The sequence below is a fragment of the Euprymna scolopes genome, chromosome 7 (assembly GCF_053919585.1).
Source record: "Euprymna scolopes isolate OS-2025 chromosome 7, ASM5391958v1, whole genome shotgun sequence".
Classification (NCBI taxonomy): domain Eukaryota; kingdom Metazoa; phylum Mollusca; class Cephalopoda; order Sepiida; family Sepiolidae; genus Euprymna; species Euprymna scolopes.
In genome coordinates this window covers 22,687,353-22,713,397 of record NC_136488.1, presented here as the reverse complement: position 1 = coordinate 22,713,397, position 26,045 = coordinate 22,687,353, and the positions used below count along the sequence as shown (strand labels likewise).

The window sequence follows — 26,045 nt, the reverse complement described above, 5'->3', positions numbered from 1 at the left end:
GGCCGTACTTCCTCTGCCTGCACAACACCTAACAGCTCTTGTCGAACTCTTGTCCTCACTCCTTTGGGACAGAGGAAGACACTGGGTAAGCAGACAGGTCTGTATTCAACGTCCGTGTGAGGGAGGTTTGGGAATGCCGGACTTGAGGTGTCATCGAGACGCCGAGAGGCTGGCCTTCCTTAGCCACTACCTTCAAGACGATCGACCGTGGCACCCCGCGATCACTGCCGCCTTTCCCGACCTCATTCTCGACCCCGCTATCGAGAGTCGTCGTAGGCCACGGGGAGATTCAGCCTTCCTGAAAGAGTGCCAAGCCGCGCTAAAACGACTACCAAGGTCAGCGACCTTGTGACTGCCACCCATAAGAAACTCCACAGGGATCTAGTTAGGGGGTCCGCCGACGATTCGCTATGTGCGCGTTTGGGTTGGCAGCAGAGCGAGATCCGCTCCGCGTGGAGCTGAGCGCCAGGTTCGAGTCATCTGAACAATTCAGAGTTCTCTCTGACCTGGCGATTGGCCCAAAATGCGCTTCCCCTCAACAACGTACAATGCAGTTCTGGTTTTTTGGAGTCTCCTGCCTGTCCCCGTTGCGTTACGACGGCCGCAGAAACAACTGATCACGCATTTTTCGATTGTCGCGAACTCCGCCAGTACTGGTTGTAAGTTGGCAAGGTGACGGCTTGCATCGATCCTGAGCATCCTCGCCCGATTACTGTATCAAACGTAGTGGACAACGTGAGGCCGCCGTGGGACCGGGAGAGACAAATGGTCTACATCGCAATCCTGGCCGTGGCGAGAATGGTGATTTGGACGTCTAGACTGCAAGATGGCCGGGGGGTGCTGCCTTTTTCTGATCAGGATCTGATCGCTTTCTTTAAACACCAACTGCGGGTAAAGATCAGATGCGACAGAAGAAGGCTGCATCGCGTGGCTTTTGAAAGAAGATGGATACAATTAGCAAGTCTGTGTGTACGAAGAGGGGCCAAATTTGAATACGTGTTTCCCGCCTAGGCGTGGAGTGCTCAGTTCTAGGGTTTCTGTCGGACCCCCGCCCCTTTCCAATTCTACTTCCTTCAGCCTCTCAACCAGTCAAATAAATCTTGTTTCCCTTATTAGAAAGCCTCCAAGATCCCCAGCCTCCAAAAACAACAATTTTTTCTTTTGCCCGCCCTTCCTCTCAAAATTCAACCCAGCTTGGAGGAAATTAAATCAAACACTAACACCCCCCCCCCGCCCTCCCCGCCAATTTTTTCTTTTCTCCCCTATTTAGGACACACCCCCTCTCCCCTCCATTTAGAGGCTGCTCGCGAAACCCTGGTCCCTTTACAAACCAGAGTGAAACGAATGGTCTAGCATTTCAGATAGGGTTGGGAGGGCCTTACTAACTGTTTTTTTTTTTTTTTTTCCCCCCAAGTCCCTCGACACAAATGAAATTTTATTAAGATTGTTATCTTTTTTGTATTTTTTTATATAAATAAAAAATGTTTTAAAATTGGGCTTAAGTAGGCACCCTCCTCCCACCACACACACATAAATACAAATTTAAAGGGGTAACCATGATAAAAGAGGCTGGCCGAGAGAAAAATCATTTAAAATTTACAACAGAGACGAGATGTATCAACCAACCTCACCCCCCCTTCTTTTTGAGTTGGCCTTGTGCCTAAGTTTTTTGTTCATTTTCCCAATTGTATTTTTTTTTTTTCATGTGAATAAAAAATTTAATATCTTAAAGTGTAGTATCTGTTCCAGCAGATACTGCAAGCAAAGACCATATGTGGGGGCAACCCCACATATAAGACCTTGGTCAATGAAGGGGCAACCCTTCATACCAATTGTCACTATCCAGCTCCCCTACTCCCCGGGGAGTTGATCCCCATTTCCCCTTCACTCCTCACTTTAAAAATCGGCCTTGTGCCTAATTTGCTCAGTGGGGGAGCAAATAAATACCTCAAAGTGTAATATCTGTTCTTCAAATGCTGCAGTGCTGCACTGCTGCAGTGCTGCACTGCACTTCAATTTCTTTTTCTCTGTCAGTGGAGGAGAAATCCTTCACGACTGAGACAATTTTTATTTTTGTTCCTTTTCTCCACATTAAAAAATGACCCTGGTGTCTAAGTCTGTCCCGTGGGGAGGCATTGTAAATAGGAACACACAATAAATAAATAAATAGTTTGAAAAAAAAAAAAAAAAATTCCTCGAAGTTGTAGTGGTTTTAATGAACCCGAAAAAATGAACGGGAGTTGTCTCCCTTCCCTTAGTACAATAACAAATTACAAAAGCGCCGTTTACATTAGAGGCAATTTTGTGTTACTGTGTCAACATATTGTTATTGAATTTTTTTGTAGAAATAATTTACACTTAAGTTTTATTTAGTTAACTAATATTCCTGCTTTTTATTTTATTTATTTTTACGAAATGATGACCTTGGAAATAATATTTTATTTCCGACGATAATACAGGAATGAACACGTGTGCTTTTCAACTTTGAACTTCGTAAGCGAACAGTTGAGCGAACAAGTTACGCAACCACAAACATGTCTATCTTTTTGGGAAGGGATAAAATTGTTCGTTTGATGCGCACAGTATCGTCAAAATGGTAAATGTTTACGCTTTTTTATTATGTAAAAAACGTTATGCACTTTCAAAAAAATTTTTTTTTAAAGAAACCCTTTACGTTACTGTGAGCGAAAGTAAATCTAAAACTTTGTTTTGGTGTTTCTATAGAATTTGAACTTTACTGGATGCTTGTTAAGCTATAGTTGACAAATCGATTTTTTTAAATATCGTTTTAAGCAAAAACAATATTACGTACTTAGGCTAAGTACTACTTAGCTGTCATGTCGGGAATAGTAACATATAAAAAAAAAATTTAATCGAGTAGAACACCTGCTATTGTGATTTTAAGTAAAAAAAAAAAAAAAAAAGTCTATCGCTATAGATAACAAATATTCTAATATTCCTTTCCAAGTTATGCCCCCCCCCTGCAATCCTGCATGTAACCTCATCATAACTGTCTACTTTTAACGTCTAAGAAAAATGCGATTTTACCCAATTTTTCCGTAAAAATGCCTTTTAATTAGAAAAATATTTCTACTCGATTTTTTGGAAATATTACCATTTTTTGGCATGACAATTAAGTACGTAGGATTGTTTTTGCTTAAAACAACATTAAAAAAAAAAAAACATCGATCTGTCGACTATATTTTAACAAGCACCCTTAACTGCTTGGGGGCATTTTGCAATATAAACGAAAGATGTGTTGTATATATATATATATATATATATATATATATATATATATATATATATATATATTATATATACTAATGTTATCAAAGACAAGATAAATTACTTTCCTGCCTACCTGAATAAATTTTTTGTGTTTTAACTTATTGGTGCATGTGTACGAGCGATACTCCCCTACCCCGAAAACTTAATGTAATTTTTATTATTGTGCAATAAACAAGCCCGTTTATTATTATTTCTCTGAATTAGAATTAAAAAAAAAAATAATCGCTTGAATAATTATATAGTTCGTGCATAAATTGAACAAGAAATTTATTTTAAAAGACAAAAAAATAAGACAATGTATACATTACAGCGATAACAAAAAAAAAAAAAAAAATACTCACAGGTTAAGCACAATACAAAAAAAAAAACAGTTCTGGATGCAGCATTGCAGCGAACGTTTGTGTATTTTCTTTGCTTCGTTCTTTTTTTAAGCAGACGACACTTTTATTTATTTATTTTTTTAGCATAAAGATCTTTTGGAGCTTAAAAAAATCCTTTTCAAAGAAGGATGCAAACAATTTATTTTAGAAGAGTTCTTTATTTTTCTTTTCTTCTTGAAATTTGACGGAAAGTCTCTTTTTTTCGGAAATTTTGTCAGACTGAGGAAATTTTAAGAAAAACAATTCCGGGGCGCCCTTTTTTCGAGAAAAATTTAAGAATCTGAAAGGGAAAATGCTGAAAAACATAGTTTAAATAGCTAAATATAGCTTTTAATGTTCTTCTTTGAATTTAATTAAAAAATCATTTGAGCTCTAAAAACCTTTCGTTAACTTTCTTTTTAATACTTTGAAACAATATTCTTTTTTGGGGTTGTACACATAGATTCGAAAAAGTTGTCAAAAAACAAATATATAACAAATATTATCACAGTCAAGATAAGTTACTTTTCTACCAAACTGGATACATTTTTTTGTTTTTATTCAATGTAACATGTTTATTCAGCTCGAAAAACATGCAGTGATTGCAGTGTTTACCGATGTATTTGAAAATTCAAAATGGTGCCCGACACTCTCTTTAACATGGTAAGTTTGGAAAAAGGTGTTATAAATAATAAACTAGATAAAATACTATTTAAAAACACCGAATATATGTCAACTTATGTCACGGTAACATATGATGAGCGAATTTCTAACAGTATTTTGTCTAGTTTATTATTTATAACATCTTTTCCTGAACTTACCGTGTTAAAGAGAGTGTCGGGCGCCATTTTGAATTTTCCAATACATCGGTAAACACTGTATGCTTTTCGAGCTGAATAAACAATAAACATGTTAAACACGAAAAATATATCCAGTTAGGTAGAAAAGTAACTTATCTTGCCTTTGATAACATTTATTTGTTATATATTTCTTTTTTGACAACTTTTTCGAATCTATGTGTACAGTAATACAAACCCATTTTTAAAACAAATATTGCAATTTTTCTTAATATTTTGACTCTGTCGCCCAGGTCAACTTCCCAGTAGAAAGTTTTTTTTTCTTTACGAAAGGATATCAAGGCTTAAATGAATCGATTTTGAGATCAATCGTCTTGACTTGTTACTACATTTTTATAAAGATTTTAACGAAGAAACAATTTTTAAAAGGGTAGAAATGTTTCTCTGGAGACTAGAAAAGAGTCAAACTAAACAGTTCGAAAATATTTTCCAATCTGGTTATATTTGTTAATTTTATTAAAGAAGAAAACTGCAGTTTTATTTGTTTACATCATGTGACCCAAAACAGCCAATGAGAAAGCTCCCAAAAGATCGTCTGCCGAATTCAATAAAACCGCCCAAAATTCACACCTCTTGAAAAAATTTTTAATCCGTTAAAAATAAATTTTACAAACGGGTTTTTTTTTTTAAATTTTTTTTACTGAGCCCTTCTGTTTTGTTGTTGTTGTTTTTTTGATAAGATAAATCTATTTCAAATAAATTCTGAAGATATCAAAAGTTCGCTCACAATATAAAAAAAGACTGAAAAATCAAAGCGACTTTTGAGGACATTCTAAATGTAATAAACCATTGTTTATTTTTATTTAAAATAAATTCTGAAACCCCAGATTTCTTCAGATTTTTTTTGCAGCGTATTATTATCGGAAGGACACTAATTCACCAGATTATCAAAAAAAAAAAAAAACAACAAAAAAAAAAAACGGAAAAAAGGTCAATATCTAAATATTTGTAGGGAATGCTCAGTTTCAAATGCAACGTTCTAGTAAATCGATCACCGATTTTAGAACCACTGGACTTTTAAAACTAAATGTTGCAAATTTAGTCCTTTTTTATTTAAAAAATTTCATTTGAAATTTGCCCTTTTCCGATTATTTTATATGTATATTTATAGTTATCTTTAAATTTCGTCACCCGACATTTGCGAATGTTTTGTCTGGACGAATTTTTTTAAATTTTTTTCTCAATTTTTTTTTTTTTCCTACGCTATCTTCAAGTTTCGTCACCTGACATTTTCAATTTTTAAATTAATATGAAAATAAATTAACAGGAAAACTCTGGTATACTTGCGTGCTTGCACAGTTTCTAATACAATAAATCGATCCCCCATATTGGAACCACTCAACAAGAACACGTACATCCGTTTTGTAACATGGCCGTTACTTTTTTATCTGTGTCATTACACTTCAAGCCTCTCGGACCCACATGCTGTCTGATACTGCCGCAAAAGAACAAAGGAAAGAAATTCAAATCTGACTCTGCATTTTTTTAAATTGCAAATAAAATACATTAATTAGTCCTTCCAAAACAACGCATTTCATTTTATTTCCAAAATCTTTTCACACACACATGTGCTTTTTAATAAAAGCCTGTCTTCTGACGCTTGCTTCAGTCAGTACTTCCTCGTCCTTGACTTTACACGTCCATCTTCCCTGGTAATTTTGCATTCTCTCTCGATCACATGGAATATTTTTGTCTCCTCTTCCTGTGATGCAAGCTCATGCATGCCTGCTAATTTGCATACGTGCTTTAACAGCGGCTACTGCTAATATTTTTGTTAGCTGTCTATCCTTCAGCTGCTGAAATTTTCACATGCACTCATACGCGCTCTGTTAGTTTTACATAAAGGATTTTTCATTTATCAATCTAATCGTAATAATTAATAATGGTCAATATGCATTAAAGTACCAACTAAAGACTTACCTTTAAAAAGTTTATTTTTAAGGTATTCGGGTCTGTATTCGTATTGTTTTCATTGGTCGCCATGTTTGTTTTTGTATGCATGCGCAAATTCAACTACACAATATAAAACCAGAGTTTCTAAAATGGAAACAGAGGAAAAAGCAAAAAAAGAACAAAAAAACATTCTTTGCTTGCTTTTATTTTTGTTACACCTGTTCACATTGGAGAATAATGACCCTCTTATTTTCGGTATATTTCAGGCAGGTTATGTTTACAGCTAAAAGGGGCCGAAATTCTTACCCAATAAAATCGCTAATTGGCAACTTCAAAATGTCCTGTACTTTTGTTTATTAATTTTTTTTAATCGTATTTTGTTTTTTATGTGAAAGTACAGAATAGTTAAATTGTTCCCTAATAACATTATTTTAACACAGTCCGTAAACTGCACGGACACTTTTTGGTTCTCCTGTAGGAGACCACTCCTTGATCTACCATCGCTTTTTCTCACTCACATGCCCCTTTCCAAATTTGTAGCAGTGGGTTAATATCAGTGGACTTTTTTTATGTTTAGCATATTTCAAACTGATATAAATTATCGCAAAGTAAAAATAATTAAATTCAAACAAAAATCATTTTTTTTTTTCATTTCTAATTATTTAATCAAGTAAAATATTCCAAAACTGGAATATTTAATCAAGTAAAATATTCCAGTTTTTTTTTGTTTTTTTTTACTGGATTACTAAATTTAAAAGTTATTCTAATAAATTACCTAACAATTTAAGAAACAAAAATTTCAATTTAACTTTAAACCACTATGAAAAAAATAGCTTTCCAAATAAAAAAAAAGTCATTTTTTACTTGATTAAATAATTTTAAATAAGAAAAATAATTTTTGTTTCAATTTTATTATTTTTACTGCGCAATAATTTGTATCAGTTTGAAATATGTTAAACTTAAGAAAACATTGTTAACAACGGTTTTGGTAGAAAAAAAAAAAGAAGTCCACTGATATCCGCCCACTGCTCTGAATTCGGAATAAGAGCATGTGAGTGAACAAAAGTGAAAGTAGTTCAGGGAGACGTCTCCTACAGGAGAACCCACTTTTTTCATTAAAATTTCTTACTGTATAATGACTTTTCGATTATATTTGTTTTCTAATTTTTAACCGTTTGCTAATGTTATAAACATTAGCCATTGTTTTTTAATAAAACAGCATGAAGTTTTTATTTGGCACATTTTTAAAAATTGGCCAACTTTTTTGCAAAGAATAAATTAAAAAATCAAAGTTTTTGTTCAGTACCTTCCAACGATTATGTCAACCTGCCTGGAATAGGCGGATGATGACACAGCCCCTATTCTTACATACCTTAAATTGTTGCATTGTAATGTTTTTTTTTTCTTTGTTTTTTTTTTTTGTTTTTGTTTTTTTATTTTGTTTTTTTTTTTTACTACATGGAGGTCACCACTTATCAAGGCCCAGAAACCACTCAGGGATAAGGGTTATCGTGTGTACAGTAATCAATGGGATAGTATGGTAGTAATAGTTAGTATTGGAGATTTGAGTGTATTACTTAAGGGGGCGGTTCAATTTGTTTGTGTTGGACTTGAAGACATCCAAGTTGAAGCCGGGAAGGAAACAGGCAAGCGGCAGAGAGTTCCACAGGTGTGCAGTTCTAAGAAAGAAGCTTTGTTCATGGAATCTACGTTTTGATTTAGACACAGATAAAGAGTGAGGGAAATTATTGACAGTGGTTTCAGCTAGTCGGGTGTTTTTCGTGAAAGATTGGCGAGGGGGGGGCAGAGAATTGAGCTCAGATGAGCGCTTGCCATGGAAATAACGATAAAACAAAGACAGGCTTGAAACGTCTCTTCTGTGGGAGAGACGTTGCAAAGAAGAGAAAAGGGCATCCCCCACCAAGCCACAAAGTCTATTTTGTACTCTGTCAAGGCAAGATACGCTGTTTTTAGCAGCTCCTGCCCAGATGTGGCAGCAGTACTCCATCCTTGGATGTACTTGGCTTTTATATAGATAGAGAATTGCATCATTAGTGAGATATCTTCTGGAGCGGTAGAAGGATCCCACCATTTTCCCAGTGACCTTGGCTACAGACTTGATGTACGTGTTCCATTTCAGATCAGGAGTAAAGGTCAAACCCAGAAGCTTATCAAAACATGGGGCCTCCCCTAGACGAGAGCCATCCATTTCAATTGATGCCAGATGGGGATCAGAGCGTTTATGATGTAAAGATAGGAGCTTGGTCTTAGATGCATTAAAGGTAACTAGCCTGATTGATTAGCTTGGCGACATCACGCACAGATATTTGTATGTTACCTAGCATGTTGTGTGTTAGAGGAGGAAATACAGAGAGTTGATGGCCTTCGTCACATTGGGTAGAATTTGCTGCAAAGTTCTTGGCAAATAGTTTGGCCTTGTCTGACGTTGACGAGATGACCTCTGGTCCATTGATAATGGTTGGGATAGAATGCACGCTTCTGTTCAGGATCCTATTTGCTATTTGCAAGCACTGGTGGGAACCAAGTCGCTGCTAAGCTACTTTGGATTTAACGGACTGAGCATATAGCTCTCTTGCATTTTTTTATTACTCTTTTACAGTGGTTGCTGGCTGTCCTGAAAGCAGCTTTAGTCTCAGTGCATATTACGTTGGTTGCTATGGAAAAAGTGATTTCTGTGCGCGATGGCAGCAGCACATTCAGAGGAGAACCATGGCTGGCTGTTAGGTTTTTGTTGGAATTTTTTGGATGGTATGAATTGGTCTATGCCTACAAGTAACCATTCGGTCAGGTCTGATACTATAGAGGACACATCCTTTTTAAACATGGAATGGAGACGTAGATCAGATATAAATGTACGGAAGCTATCCCAGTCAGCCATAGAGTATCGGTATACAGTACAGTGCAGAGGTACGTTTGTAGACTTATTATATTTCATTTTTATCTTAATTGATACAACGGAGTGGTTAGAGGATCCCAGAGGAGATAGAACGGAACATGAGCATAGCTCAGGGGAAGTGGAGAGAAAAAGGTCTAGAAGTCTTGTGTACTGACTGGTAGTATTGGGCACATGGGTGGGCTCGCGAACAATCTGGGTGAGGTCATAGGCAATGGCAAAATCATGACAGAACATCCCCTCATCATCAGTCTTATTTCAGTTGGTCAGCCATTCCACATTATGGACATTGAAGTCACTGCAAATGTGAATGTTAGCCGTGAGATGAGCAGACAAGATGTGGTCAATTTTCTCTGATATACTCTTAAAGATAGTAACTCCGCTGTTGTGGGGGCGATAGAGGGCAAATATAAATGCAGTGGTGTAAGCAAGTGAGACCCGGAAGCACATATAAGGTAAATTAGGGTCTTCTCTGGAGATATCCCTGCCACACGGAAAGCCATCTTTAATGTAGGCACATATTCCATGCCCATGGCGATCTTGGGGGTCAGATTTTCAGATTTAGATGTTAAGTTAGAGTATCCTTTAATTATGAACTCCTCTAGGGAGGTGGTCGGCCCTATTCCAGTTTCGCTAAGAAAGAATATGTCCGGTTTCGTCTCCTGTAATTGGGTTCAACCTCTGGAAGGTTGGAACGTAGACCCCTGATGTTGGAGAAGGAGACATGGTAGTAGGGGTCTACATTGGTTTTCTGTAAGTTGTTGATTTTTATTTTGTTTTTGTAATTTTATAGTTTCAAGTGTTACTTGAAAAAAAAATTAACATTACAAACACAAGTATATTTTCCAATATTTTACTTGGTATTTTATTTGCTTCAAATTAATCAAGTAGATCAGGAAGAGAGTTGGGCCAAGGATGGACTCCTGAGAGACTCCAGCAGTAATACTATGAGCTTCTGATTTCTGCCTATTAAGCACTACTCTTATGAACCTATCAGAGAGAAATAATTTAATAGTTGAGAAGACATTTCCAGCTATACCATAGCTGGAGATCTTGTGAAGTAGACATTTATGCCATACCCTCTCAAAGACCTTTGATATGTCAAGAGCAATTGCCCTAGAAAGGAAGCCTCCGTCGAGAGATTCACTAATCCAAGATATAACCATTAGCACATCTGTTGTAGATCTAAAAGAACAGAAACCATATTGCATGTCACTAACAAGGTTATGTTTGCTGAGGTGGTTGACTGATCCTTTTCCTAATCAGCGGATAATCTGCTTCAGTTTTTGTTCTACCAAATCCATATATAACTTCTTCTTCTTTTCTTAAAATCATGTGTTTGCAGTGAACATGTCTATTACGAGAGTAAATTCCAAATCTTTTTCTTATTTTGTATTCCTATCATTCATTTCTTCCACGCACACACTTAAAATCACCAGGAGTCTTTTCATGTCTATTCAAATGTACCACAGCAAGCACTTCCTTCTCATCAATCTTATTAGTAAGGCTATGACAACAGCATATTCTTTTCATTGTTTTGACTCTCGAGTATATATCCGACGCAGTTAATCAACTGAGAACCACATCACTCTATATAAAAGCATGTAAGATATCAACAGATACACACTCTAGAGTCAAAACAATAAAAAGAATATGCTGTTGTCATAGTCCTAGTTATTAGTTACTAAAATAAGCTTGTGATGAACCTCATCTTTTGTCATATTTTATTCTTTTAATCATCGCTTTGTTATATTATGTAAAATTTTAATTTATGAACAAATTTAAATCTTTAATATCCATAGAAGTTTTTTATATTACATATTTTTTAGAGTTAAGTCTTTTATTTTAATAATGATCCTTCTTCCTTTTTTTGTTTTTCAGGAATGCGCAATCTCCAGATCATTTTCCAAGTTTACTCAGAGCTGGTAAGACAATTTTTAAAAATTGAAATAAAATAGTTTTTTTTTTTCTTTTATATATCTACTGAATAACATTATTGAGAAATCAAGGTTGTAGCTACAGAAGTTTTGTGAATATATAAATGCACTCTCCATAAAAAAAAATAATCTTGGTCATGAATAAATAGTATAACTCATCATCATTATTGTTGTTGTTATTATAATAATAATAATAATAAATATATTGGTCGAATGACTAATGGAAGTTGCATAAATATAAACAAAAATGCACTCTTGGTCGCAAAAATCCGCTCGAATGTGCTAAAGTAAAGGTTAAACAGGTGTCAACTGAAATGTCTTTATTCCATACTTTGTTCCAATTCTTTAACTGGGCACATCTTTATTGATGTTGCTTTTATTGTTTTATTTATAAGATCCTAGTCTTTATTAAAATTCTTGATAATGTTTCTATTTTTATTTTTTTTTTCAAATACAGATCATCATCATCATGAAACGTCTACAGCTCCGCCTGAGAAAGAATATGCATTTGAGGTATTTTTGAAAATATTTGATATTGTTTTTAAGCATTTTATATTGTCTGATTATATTATTATTTTGTCTTTTAGTATTTTATATTGTTTCATCATAATATTATGTTGTTTTTAAGTATTTTATATTGTCTGATCATAATATTATGTTTTTTAGTATTTTATATTGTCTGATTATAATGTTGTTTTTTAGTATTTTATATTGTCTAATCATAATATTATGTTTTTTAGTATTTTATATTGTCTGATCATAATATGATGTTATTTTGTTTTTGTTTTTTAGTATTTGATATTGTTTAATTATAATAACAATTTGAAAAAAAAATATCTTAAAAAGTTTTCTTGCTTAGTTTGTGGAAAAAAAAGTTGCGGACAAGTCAATATTTGGATTATTTGAACCACTGTCCTCATCTTCAGTGTCATTCTCATAACGTTTCAGCCAATGTAATCTCTGATATTATTTAGTTGTGTGTTGTCAAATTCTTAATTATTTAAGTCTTATATCCGGTCATGGCTGATGGAGTGAGAGCATGCTACCCTTGTTAAAAGGTTTCATTCAAAATTCTGTGTTTGATTCCCAAGTTCGACAGAAAGATTACTGGGTTTCACAAAATACACATGAAAAAAGTCAAAGGTTACAATGATCAAAACTTTAAAAATAAGATCCGAACAGTATTCTGAAGAATTCAAATATCAATTATTAATCCTCATCTAAGACATTCAGAAACAAAATAATTTTTTTGTTTAGAAAAATCAGAAAACAAGAAAAAATGTTTGCTGCTTGATAAATCTATTCGATTCAAATTGGAATTATTTTGTTAGACTATTGTGAATTTCACCATTTGGTTTAGAAATGGTAACTGATTTCCAATTTTTGATATACCTGAAGAAGGCCAGAGGTTACATCAGCTAAAATGTTGTGGAAATAACAATCAAGATGAGAACAGTTTTCCAAATAAGCCAAATTATCAATCCTTGTCTTAAAAAATAAGAAACATAAACTCAATATTTTGCAGTACTTGTAAGCATTGGCTACACAAGGATGTTGGCATGTTGAGAGATGATAATTAGTTTGTTTGCAAGAAATTTAAGATGATGGAGAAGGATGAGAACTCAGATGTGGAGGACATATATTGGGATGGTTATTGAAATTGTTCAGAAGTTTAGATACTTTCATGATACAATTGGATTTTTGGAAGGAGCAGGTGCTGACATAATTGCAAGAATTAGAAATAGATGAAATAAGTTTAGAGAACTTCTGCCATTACTGACCAGCAGTGTTACCATTTTCGACTAAGAGAAGAGTCTATCAAGTGTGTATACAGTGTAAAGTAGGTATGGGAGTAAAACCTGGCTAATGAGTGTTGAGGATATGCATTGCATGGAGTGAAATTATGAGAACTAGCATGGGTGCCCAGCGTTGCCCCGATGTTTGGAGGTGTGTGTTGAGCCAAATAAAAAAAGTGGTAGTTGGCAGGCTTAAACCTGTAATGTGAAAAAGAATGTGAAAAAAAAAAATGTGACATCTTTGCTGTTGCAGCCATCGCCCAAACCGGAAGTGACAAAGGTTTAAGGTTAGTCAATCAAAAAGAGGGGATGACTTTCGAAAATATCAGCGAAAAAACGACCCCTCCCTGTAGAAAAGTGCTGAGTTGAGGGTGAATGTTTTTAGCCAATTTTTCGATATTTGCCATCCGAAGGGTTGAGCTTCAAAACGATACCAATCTCGTGAAAATCCGTCGCCTCTGTCAAAAGTTTTAGGCAGACATACATACATTTAAACAGACAGGTGAGATTTATATTATAGATGATATGATGGATGTGTAATGTAAGTGTTAAAATAGGCTTAGATCTGATAACCTCAGAGGAAGATTAAATCTGGATAGTATAGGGAGATGTGTGGTGAACAGGTGACTTTGATGGTATGGCCTTGTTGAATAAAAGGGAGAGTTAGTAAGTATAGAAAAGTTGAGGTGGCAGTATAAGTTTGATTGAAATGTCAAAGGAAACAGGAGGAAGTGATAAGGATTTATTTGAGAAAAAAAGTAATAAAGACCTGGTCAGAGATAGGTTAGTTTGAAAGTCAATTTCTAAAAGCTGTTTAACACATGTCAGCATGTACAATAGATGTTAAACCTGTGATGATCATGATGTTAATCTGCTCCGGTTATAAATGCATGAATAATCTTCTATAATATAAATATCACCTGTCTGTTTAAATGTATGTATGTATGTCTGCCTAAAACTTTTGACTGTTAATGGATTTTCACGAAATTGATATCGTTTTTAAGCTTGACCCTTCGGAAGATAAATATTGAAAAATTGGCTAAAAACATTAATTCCTTCACTCTCAACTCAGCACGTTTTTACAGGGAGGGGGTCGCTTTTTTCGCCAATATTTTAGAAAGTCACCCCCATTTTTCGATTGACTAGCCTTAATTTAAACATTCATCACTTCCAGTTTGGCGATGGACACAACAGCAAAGATTTCAGTAACTACCACTTTTTTTTTTTTTTTTTGTGGTTCAGCGCACACTTCCAAACACCCAGGCAACGACGGGCACCCAGGCTAGTGTTCAAATAAAATATGATTTGAATATATCTGGAAATGAGATTTACAACCTGTTACATGGTTGAATAGATTTGAGAAGGATATCTACAACCAGTAAGAAGATATCAAACTGTATCCCATAAAAACCACATTAGAATGGAATCCAATTAGCCAAGGAAAAAGCTGAATATTTTTTAGTTTTCAGAAGTAGAGTATATCATCTCTTGGCAGGTATGATTTAGGGGAGACAACTTCTAACTATTCTAAACTAACAAAAGCATTAAAATATGGTCAGTCATTACTGATTCATGCATGAATTGATACCGAGAATCTAAAAATGTGTTGATTAGCTTAGCTGACGTTTAAAACTTTATAGAATTTTAAATTTCAGGTTGCTTTGTAAACAATACATATTTTTCAAAATCTTTAACAAGAAAAATATTAATTACACAGATTTATTTACTCAAAAGTGGCCATATTAGCATCATTCCCTTATACACGGTAAACTGGTAGATTTGCAGTACTTATCAAAGCTTATTGTAACAATATTGGATGTAGGTGTGTAAAAAAAAAAAAAAAAAAAAAAAAAAAAAAAAAAAAAGTTATAAATGGAAACTTCTATGTATTGTTAAATTAAGAAGAAAAATAAATTTTCCATTAGAATTTATAGATTAGAGCTGTGTACATAAATTGGTGTTATGAGAGGAAATATATGGGAAAGAAATAAGATTGGTTCTATCTCTTGAGAGTTATGCCTGAAAGTGATCAACACTTGTTTTTAAGTCTTCTACCGAGGTTGGATGGGGAAGATGTAGTTCAGCAAAATGTCTTTGCTGTAAAAAGTAAATGAAATCTCAGAGCAATTTAATGGAGTTAGTTGTTGTTCTTTTTTATTGCTTCCATTATTCTTGTCACAAAGGAAAAAAGTAAAGACAAATATTTCTGTTACTGCTACATCATCACTGTTGATGAGATGGCACTATCCACTGAGGCAACTATTTATGTATAAATGAGAGACACTCAGCTGGTTTCTGTTGAAGGAAAGATTATGGGCCATTTGAGGATCAAATGTTTAAAGGCATGTAGCAAATTATGATGAAAATATGCCTTGTATGTATCTATCTCAGTTCACTCTGCAACAAAACTGCTGGATCTGAGCACTCTCCTTAGCATATGTAGTCAATAAATATTTTTATTTTATGTACTTTTATTTAAAGAATAAAACAAAAACACATAATTTCTTATTTCAGATGGCATGTTCTAATATTCGATATGGTGAAGGAGTCACGTGTGAAGTTGGCAAAGTAAGTTCCTTTTTTTATTATTCATTCAAGGATTTTGTTTTTACTTAACATTTTTGTAAACGAATATTTATTATTTAACTAGCAGGGGGAGGAGGTCACCTAGCCTTACCCAGTCATAAACTAAGCTTAAATGCAGATTTCATATTTATTATTACAGAGCCAATTGTCTATTGAATATTATATTGTACCTAATATATAATAGTGATTTTAAGATTAAAACAAATTACTTGGGTACCATCAGCTAGAATCGAAACCAAAGCATTTAGCGTTTCAGCTCTGTTTGAGTTATCAACAGATAAAAATTTAAAATTAAACCACATCAAGCTATTTTTTCTGACTACATAATAACCTATTCTTTTCTTACAATTATTTGACTGTAAAATATTTTGTTTATGACAACTATTTAAATTGATGTTTTTTTCTGTATTAAATCAAGCGGCATTATTTGTTAATGACTGCATGCTGTCTTTATGATGTGCCATACAATTTAACCTTTAATATTTTTTTCAAATAGAATTATCGCTTCCGCTGTGTATGTTTTTCTTTTTGCATCCCAACTTCTTCTTTTCTGAAATAACATTCTAGAAAATTACTCATTTTTCAAATCTAGATTCAATTCCAATTTTCATATGTGATAGAAAAAATGACACCTTTTAATGTTTTGTTTTTTTTTTTTTTTTTTTTAAAGGAAGATATCATAATTAAAGTAATACCACTGTTATCACATTTCATTATTAACACTGACTGCTTATCTTTTTCTTCATGTATCAGGTCTCTTTTTTGCAGACATCAATAATCATGGCTCATCAATCCTTTCTACATTCAAACCATTTCACCATGATGTTTTTTGCAATATAACACCTATAGTGGGTTGCAATTACTTGCTACCAGGACAGTGCTCAGACCGAGCAGTTAGTCTTAGTTATACAAATGGCTATTGTTGTATATGCTGTACCAAGGGAGGTAATTCAGTATGTATTTAAACAAAGATAAATACCTGCAACAATTGATTAAAAGTTTTAATATTGTGTGTAATTGTTGTGAGGACTGTCCCATGCATAAGATATGAACTCTTTCAGAATTGAGATACAAACTCTCGGTGTGGCCTGTGTATTTTCTTAGTACACCATCTTGACATTATATGCAATGACTGTTGCTCTTTATCTATACTCCTATTTGTTTTTTGTGTGCATTTATATTTATATTAAAACCCTTTTTTCTATTTAAAAAAGAAAGTACAACTTTGTCATATATGGATTGTGAAATTGCATTCATCTGCAAAAGATTTAGCTAATTTGCATATTCTTTTAAACATTCATTTTAATTAATTCCCTATTAGTTTTTTTTTTCCGGTTTTCTTATGGGATGATCATCTTTAGTTAACTATTACATGTAATTATATTCATGCAGATATTCTACATGATTTATACTTGCGTAATATTTGCGTAAAAAGGTTATGGTAAACACAAACCTCTCTCTCTCTCTCTCATATATATATATATATAAAAATTACAATAAGTTTACCAAGGTAATCAAAATGGTAAACTTAAAATATATTATAAATATTAAAGAGTTAATATTTACAAGTAAAGTAATCTCAACCAGATGTAAAAGCTCAATAAAACCGAAAAGGAAATAGAGCTTCTGTGCACATTTGAACTTTTCTTTTAATGATTTGGAACTCATTCCATTTGTGATTTTTTTTTTTTCCCAAGGAATTCTGCCTTTTGGATCATTTTGAACCATTTGGAACTTATGTGTTGGATTGGAAGTTTTTAATTCGACCGTGTTTGGATTTTACCATTCTTGGATTTTTTACCCTTCACCGGACTATCCATTCATGTGAAATCTTTTTATCATTTTTTCTTTTACCTCCTATTCCCCTTACCTCGCCCTTTTTTTAACCAAGTAAGATTTCTGACTTGCTTGTGGTTTCATTAAATACTTTTACATGCAAAATCCGATCCCGCATTTTGCTAATTCCTTCCCTCTTATGAGAAGGAGAGTATTTCTTCAAAACTCCGTGGATTAAGGACTATCCACTTATCTTGTGCTTCCTTTTTAAAATTAAATATGTTTTCAACTTTTTTTCAAGATGTTTTTTAACATGTTTTATTAATCATTTGTTCATATATATATATATATAATTTATGTATGCGTATATATATTTGTTTAAAAACATTTTCCTACCAAACTCCTCTGTCAGGTTTAGGTCTACAGACATGAAACTTAATGCAAAGCTTTATATTTGGGTTTTAGCTGGGGAAGATTGGTACAAAAGTATGAAAATTAAAAAAATGGAATTTGCCAGGTGAAGGTCGAACGACAGCATTATCAATATGCATGCGTAACGTAATAGCTATTGATTCATGTTTTAATTTTTAGCCTTGCAGCAAACATGTCTTCATAGCTCAGGCATTAATGTCAAAGTAAAAAGTAAATCATAAGCTAAACATTTTGGTTTCAATTCTTGGTGGTTGTGCACAAGCCTTATTTTTTTTATCAACTTTTTAAATCATTACTATATATTGGGTCCAATATAATAATAATAATAATAATAATAATAAATACGAAATCTGCAGTAATCAAAAAATCATATTTAAGAGTATTTTACGACCGGGCAATGCCAGATGGACTGCTAGTACATTCTATTTTGTTCAATACAAATTACCTTTCTAATCCATGTCTGTGTTTTTCGTTAGTGATCCTTCTTGGCCTGAACAGTAATGTAAAAAGATAACTGTTTACTTGAAGTGACTTTAATCATAAAAATTGTAGGTAAGTTGGTCATCATTAATAATACAAAAGAGACTAATATTATGCAAGTGAATTGTAGCCATTTTATGCTGTTATCAAAAAGTGTCTACAACTTTGTAATCAAAGATGAAAGAAAGAAGAGCATAAATACTCAGATTATAAAACAATCGATTTCTCACAGTAATTAATAAATGTTTATAAATTTAGAATCAGTAGTTAGTAGACCCTATTTATTTGCTGGTACTCATCAAGAATCCTCCACCACCACCACCATGAAAAAAACAAGAATAAAGTAAAATCCAGATGATGTATGTACTTGTGACAGAAAGAAAATATTGTACACAAAAAAAAAATCACATTAATTGATCATGTAGTTTTATTTTTGAATAAGAAAAAACAAATTTTATGGCTAAACTATGAGCGATAATCTTGACATCATTTTGAAAATATTCTGAAGGAACAAGAGAGATAACTCCAAATTGAGATTTTAGAAAGCCATTCTTAACATGGAGAGGATGCATTGAAAAATTTACTCCAATGCAGGTTCCTGAGTTTAACAGAAAGGTTCCCAAGTCCGACAAGATATACCTGAAGAAGGTTGAAGGTTATATCAACCGAAACCTTGTGAAAATAACACTCAAGATGAGAACATTAGTCGGAAGAATTCAAATAATGATTTTTCTCATCCTGATTGTTCTGTTCAAAACTTTCAGTTGTCTGTAACTTCTTCATGTATATCTATTCAAACTTGAGAACTGAGTAGTCGAAATTGGAAATAAATACAAAATTTTTAAATATATTTAATTTATACAGGTAGATTTTCCTCATTCTGTCAGCCATGACCTAGTAGAAGTGTCATTGTTTATATAACTACATGATTAATTGATATTTGGTGTACAATATTTTTTCCATCATGGGTAGGAACATCATACAGTTTTTTTTCTTTAGTATTATTTTTTCATGGAGAGAGAGTATTCTAGGCAAGGACGTTGCCTTCCAACGAGGGTATAGTTAGGCACAAGGTCATATTTTACTGTGGGGAATAAAAGGGGAATTCTAGATTAGGGACAAAAAATTGTCTCGGTCTAGAAGGATATTTCTCCTTCACTGACTAAGAATGGAAAAGATGAAGTGTAGTACAAAACAAATTATTTTTTTGTTATTGTTTCAGGATTTCAAGAATTTGCATTCGAAAAACATTTGTGTGATGACAGATAAGCAGTTACTCGATACAGTTGGTGTTCGTATGGCACTTCAGTCGTTGGACGATGAGAAGTTGAACTATAAATTGTTTACAGACATCAAAGTGGAGCCATCTGATGAAAGGTACAAGTTATTATCTTCCAAATACTACAAAAATTTTATTTATGAAAAGCAGACAATTTTTAAAAAAATTTTTTTTAGTGATGAAAGGTCCTAATGAGATAAAATATTATGTTTCTTCATCTCTCCTGAACACTATCCCAGTCTAATAATACTAAATCGGCAGTGATAATGGATTATGTGTATTAACTCAATCTTTATCATTTGTCTCTTCTGGCACTATTTCATTGTCTCTTCCTCTTCCTTCTCCTCTTCTTCTTATTTTATTACTATTATTATGAATATAATATTCTCCTTGTTCCTCCCTTAGTTAGTCAGTACGTTACACTTTGAAAAAGACCAAATACAATTTTTGAAGGCCAGACTACTTCAAAAAAGGCCAAATTTGCGAAAATCGGCTTTTTTTGAAGCAGTTTGGCTTTCAATAATTGTATTTACCCTTTACTTATAAATTCATCTCATTTAGATCAGTTCTATAGTTACAATACTATGTCCCCATCCTTCTGTTCAGTCTTAAAAGACAAAGGATACCCCTTAGGGGCAGTAGCGCATGTAATTGTGAGGCAAGGGTTGCGCAATCCTCAACCACACCTCTCCTGAATCGGCACTGTTTGAGTCCAGTGGCAAGAAGATCAGGACGACTGGAAACAATGCCGAGATAAGTGGAGAGCACATACAGCACCTGAAAGTCCCAAAATGGTCACCCATTTAGTACTGGCCAGGTTCAATGTTGCTTAACTTCGGTGATCCAATAGGAACCGGTGTGTCAACGTGATTATGCCGTATATACTATGTACATGTAAAATGAATGGGTAATCCCCAAAATGTATAAACATTTTGATCCCTTTCTTCATTTAAAAAGTCACCAAAATTTAGAAAATTAACCAATTTTAATGAAATTTTTAGTATTTATTACTTAATGATCACAGAGTGTAATGAACCAATTATTATTTTTTTTAATCTTAGTGAAAATGTATTGTTTTGTATAAACAAAAATACCTTTGCTAAAGTAGTAAAAAAAAAACAAAAAAAAACGCATGATTTTTTTTGCTTTTTTATCAAAATAAAGTATCATAGATGTAACAGTTAAAAAATTTTCTTTAAAGTATTTCAAGAACATTACGAAAAAAATGTCCCCAAAGTCTGTGTTAAATAATAATATAACTTGAAGAAAAATTAATTTCTCAAACTAATGATATTATCATTGGATTAAACACTATTTAATATTTTCGCAAAAAAGTATAATGGCAAAAAATATTTCATGTTATTTTGATGGTAACAATTTTAATGTATATTTTAAATACAATATTCTAATATTTTCTTTGCACACATAGATATATAAACCTCCATGTAAGAAATTTATTCTATAATCTTGAAAATAAAAAAATTTCAAACATTAAAGACCATGATAACTAAAAAAAGATAATTTAAAAAATGGGATAAATTTAACTAATGATTAATTTGAAGAGATAAAAATGGACAGTGTTGTAAAAAAAAAAAATAGAACACAAAATCGAAAACTTAAAAAAACATAAGCTGGGTTTCATAATCATGAACCTATCGTTTTTCACTATTAAATTGCACATACCTATAAAATACAATGGACACTATTTTTATAGAAATGTTACTAAACTCATATTTGCTGCATATTATTGTTTTTTCTTTCAAAAGCAAATTTTTTATTCTATCCAGAAAAGTATCAGCTTTATCAAAACATATTTTTTAATTAAAAATATTTCTAATTTTGTGAAATTCTTATTTTTTTCTTATTCTTATTAGTGTTGTTGTGTGGTTAATTCAAAGATAATGTCTATTAAAATAATCCTCAAACTATTTCACAACTAAAGAGGACCATCACAACCAAAATGTCAAGAGAGTAGTGCATCAGTTATTAACGATTTTGCATGTTGTATTGTAAAATGGTTGTTTATCGGGTTCAACTTTGCATAGATTAATCCAATTATTTGGATTGCTGAAAGGATTATGAATTTTATTAACAACTGGCAGATGTACCCAGCATTGCCCAGTATCAAACGTAACGTTAAATTCCTTTAATAAAAATGAAGTAAAAAAAAAAAAACACTGAAAGAAACTGGGACGTGTGCATGTAAGTATTATGTTTTTTGTAAACAGTTCACTGCTTGTAAGTAAAAACAAAAATACTCGAGCTGAGATCAAAACCAAAACCTAAAGACAGTGACTCGAGTACAATAACCATTAGGCCAGCTTGCCAAAATCTTTAAAAAGTGTTTTAAAACCTACTTATTCTTAACATAAGGAAGCTGTCATGTGAATGATTTGTGTACATTTGTGAAAGAGTTGACATAAAAATCTGATGACACCTAAGTACCAATTTTTCCATTTTAGCAGCCCTTTTCTCAGGAATAAAACCAATTAAAAAGTTTTTCACATATCTGCATGCCCTATATACCAAATTTCAAGCCTGTAGATCAAAAATTCCTTGAGTATATAGGTTGAGAGTTGTCCTCACACACACATTCTCGCTTTTATATATAGATTTTATTGGTGGCATTTTTTTAGTATCACTCTGTGTACATTGACAAATACACTTAATAAAAACATGTCAACAATTTATATTTATAAATCCAACTCTACAAGGGCTTATACAGCATTACCACTGAAGTGTGATGTATTTGAATAGAAACTGTATATCGGATGAATTTCTCTATTAGCATTTCTTTTATGTCTATAATGTTTATCTTCCTTCAGTTTTAAAAGAGCGATTGATTTTGCCAAAGATGGAAACTTTGACTCTTTTCTTGCTATTGGCGGAGGTTCTGTGATCGACACTTGCAAAGCTTCTAATCTCTACTCCACAAATCCCTCAGCTGACTTTTTGGATTACGTCAATGCTCCAATCGGAAAAGGTTTGCCAGTCCTGCACACACTGAAGCCACTTATTGCAAGTACGTTTTATTTTGTCTTTGTTATCAACTTATCTAAGTTTTCTTATATTTTTAAGCAAAAATGATTTGCTTTAAACTAATATTGCATACCCTTTGTGACTACTGTTTTGCAGAGTATCAAAAATTAGATCTTAGTTTAAAAAAATATTTATGTAATGTTTAATGTGATCATGTTAATATGCTACGTTAATTTAAATTCATAAAACATGTATCCAGTTTTTTTAATTCTTTAAACTTACATTGAATTGAAACTCTGCTATTAAGATCATAAAATCATTGCCTTAGTAACGTATACTCTGCCTATTCTTTTTGTCAACCAATTACATGTTTTTATTTGTGTACAAACTCCAAAAACAGCATAACTTTTTAAAAGTATATAGGTATATATATATTTGTTTATTTGCGGACATTTCAGCCAATTATTCCTTTGATCTTCATCAGGTGGTTAACCATGACGGGATAAGAATGCTGAGTCTCTTAACTGTATCCTCAGTAATTACTGCCTTCCACATAAGTACTTACTGAGGATACATTTAAGAGATTCAGCATTCCTAGCCCGTCACGGTTAACCACCTTACTAAGGTCAGAGGAATAATTGGCCGAAACATTGTGAAATAACAACAATGAAGATGAGGATAACAGTCCGCAAATAAACAAATTATTCATCTCAAAAGGATTCCAATAATGAAATTTATATAGATATAGATTACTTTTTTTAAATAATAATACGAGCCTTTATCAACATGTGCCTGAAGGAGGTTGAAGATTGCGTCATCTGAAATGTTGAGAACAACTGTAACAGCTGACACATAGTTAGCAGCAGTGTAACATTTTAATAGTATATAAATTATTTGATCGATAATACTGCAACAAATATGCTTAAACTTTTTAATATGAATTTATTGTGGACTATTATCCTCACCTTTTTAGCTGTTTCACGTTTCGACAAACTATTCCTCTGGCCTTCATCAGGTGGTAACTGCGACGGGATAGAAACTCCGAATCTCCTAACTGCATCCTCAACTATTACTGCCTTCCATAGTTGTTGTCGTCTCACCACATTTTGTCCAGTTGAAAGTTCCAGTTGAGAATTGTCTGGAAATAGCGGTTTCAATCCTACCTAAAGCCAGCCAGAGGCTTACTTGGCCAAAACGTGATGAGATGACAACAACTACAGAAGGCAGTAATTGCTGTGAATGAATTTAGGAGATTCGGAGTTCCTATACCGTTGCGGTTACCACCTGACGAAGGATTAGTGAATGTAAAACAATTGAGGTGACAAGGTCAGACCAAGGAAAACATGGTAGGAAATGATAAGGATTGACTTGAAAGAAAGAGGGATAAAGACCTGGCCAGACATAAGATAGTTTGGAAGTCAATTTTTGCAAATTGTCAAATACATGCCAGCATTTTAAAACGGATGTTTAACTGAATATGATGATGATTTCTTTTGTCTATTTAAACAGTCCCTACGACAGCAGGAACAGGAAGCGAGACAACGGGAACTGCCATTTTTGGACTTGATAAACTACGAGCTAAGACAGGTAGGTGCAGATTTGCACTTTTCTGTTTTTAGTTACATTTTGTAACATTTCAGAAATCTTTGATGATTTACCAGAAAAAAAGTTGACCTGTTGGTTCCTCTATTGAGCTCTAGTTAGATTCTTTGAATCAGGATAAAGTGAATTTGTAAAGCCAGTTAAACTTCTAAAAATAAAATAAACAAAATTCTAAATTATTTTCTGTCTTTCCATTGTATTTCTGTCTCTTTTTTTCATCTATGGATTAAATATCATTAATAATTGTTGTTTATAATGGACTATGTGGGCTGATATATCCTGTTGTTAATTTTTCATTTTTTTACTTTTACCCCTAACACAGCATATCACCACTTGAACATAAGGAGCTGCTATTTGGGATCACACCAAGGAAAGGTTAACAAGATGTTATGTTACATTTAAACTTCTGCATATCAGTGCAGCCAGGGAAGCAGGTAGCAGGAAGGGAATTCCAAAGTCTAGCTATTCTAAGGAAGAAGATATTAGAGTAGAGAGCTTTCTGGCATTTAGTGCCCTCAGCAGTCAAGGGGTGATTTTGTTGCTAAGAAGGTTTTTTATGGATATGTACATCAAGGAGGCACAAATGCAACGAGTTCACTAGAACACATTCCATTAAAATATTTGTAAAACAGGCACAGAAATGCAATATTGCGGCGATGGGACAGAAGTTGTAGCTTAGTTAACAAACTGGGACCTATTAGATTGAAGACTCTTTTTTGGATCCTATCCTAGAGGGAGAGGCTAGCCGTAAATGCACCAGCCCAGATGTGGCAACAATATTCCATGCATGGGCGAATGGTGGCCTTGTTGATGTATAGGATACTCTCGGGTGTGAGTAGTCTTCTAGCTTGATAAAAGGAACCCACCTTCTTTGCACCAGCTTTCGCAATGTCCTCAATATACTTGTTCCAGTTCGTATTACCGGTGAATGTTAGGTTGAGGAGTTTTAAAGAAGAATTCTCAGGTAAGGTGTTATTTATCATGGATATTAGTGGTTGGAGAGGCGTCTTGTAATTGTTAAAGAAGAGCAGCTTAGTCTTACTAGCATTAAATGTTACCATCCATTCATGTTCCCATTCCACTACGTTCTGGTCATTTTCTAATGATTCTGCCATTGTCTTGGATTTGTGTACATCTATTCTTCCCTCGTGCATGTTATAGAGCATTGTATCATCAGCAAATATACCCATCCCGGACACAATATTATCAGGGAGGTCATTAATGAATATCAAGAATAATAGTGGTCCAAAGATTGACCCCCGAATGATTTCCTCAATCATGTTATTTGGATGTACGTGTATCAATGACAACCTGGATGGTCCTATTGTTTAAGAAGGATTGACTCCAATAATAATTACAGTAAACATAAACATAGCCAAGTCAATTACAAATTGTAACAAACTGAAAAGTTTTTTGTGCTGCAATAAATTGTCAATGGTGATTCAAAATAGGAGAAACTTCTTTTCAGAAAACCCCAGAACAAAACTACCAAAATGCTTTCCAAACAGTAGGGATCTCTTTCTCCTATGATCACTTCCATGGCGTGATTTTTTTCCTACCTCACTGTCATTGTATCTGATCTTTTAATATGGGTTAATGTCTAAGTGTTGCGTTATTGAATGTATATATAATTTATATAATATATACACACTTACAGTTATTTTTTTCACTACTCTCAAAATAAAAACAGAGACAAATTTCAAAGTATAAGTTTAATTTACAATTAAGCTTCTAGTTCATTGATAAAAAAAGAGGGAGACGTTAGTTGTAAGGCTTGGTTGGTGTGTGGCTCGATGATGAAGAGGTGTCAAGATGCCAATCACACTCGCTGCTGTGTTTGCTCTCTCCATTTTCTGTTTATTTT

At 33.4% G+C, this 26,045-nt stretch overlaps 1 protein-coding gene across 2 annotated transcripts in view; it reads left to right on the top strand.

Moving 5' to 3' along the window:
- The first annotated feature begins 2,235 nt into the window (after positions 1-2,235).
- LOC145279638 (hydroxyacid-oxoacid transhydrogenase, mitochondrial-like) overlaps positions 2,236-26,045 on the top strand; it is a 49,574-nt gene continuing 25,764 nt past the window's right edge. Inside the window, exons 1-7 of one of the 2 annotated variants that reach the window (XM_080130867.1) lie at positions 2,236-2,596; positions 11,196-11,239; positions 11,709-11,764; positions 15,562-15,615; positions 19,544-19,698; positions 22,426-22,622; positions 24,089-24,166. In XM_080130867.1, coding sequence (XP_079986993.1) covers positions 2,535-2,596; positions 11,196-11,239; positions 11,709-11,764; positions 15,562-15,615; positions 19,544-19,698; positions 22,426-22,622; positions 24,089-24,166 — 646 coding nt within the window. In that variant the 5' untranslated portion in view covers positions 2,236-2,534. Of the gene's footprint in view, positions 2,597-11,195; positions 11,240-11,708; positions 11,765-15,561; positions 15,616-18,317; positions 18,394-19,543; positions 19,699-22,425; positions 22,623-24,088; positions 24,167-26,045 lie in introns of those variants that run through there. The other variant, XM_080130868.1, reaches the window with a different exon arrangement.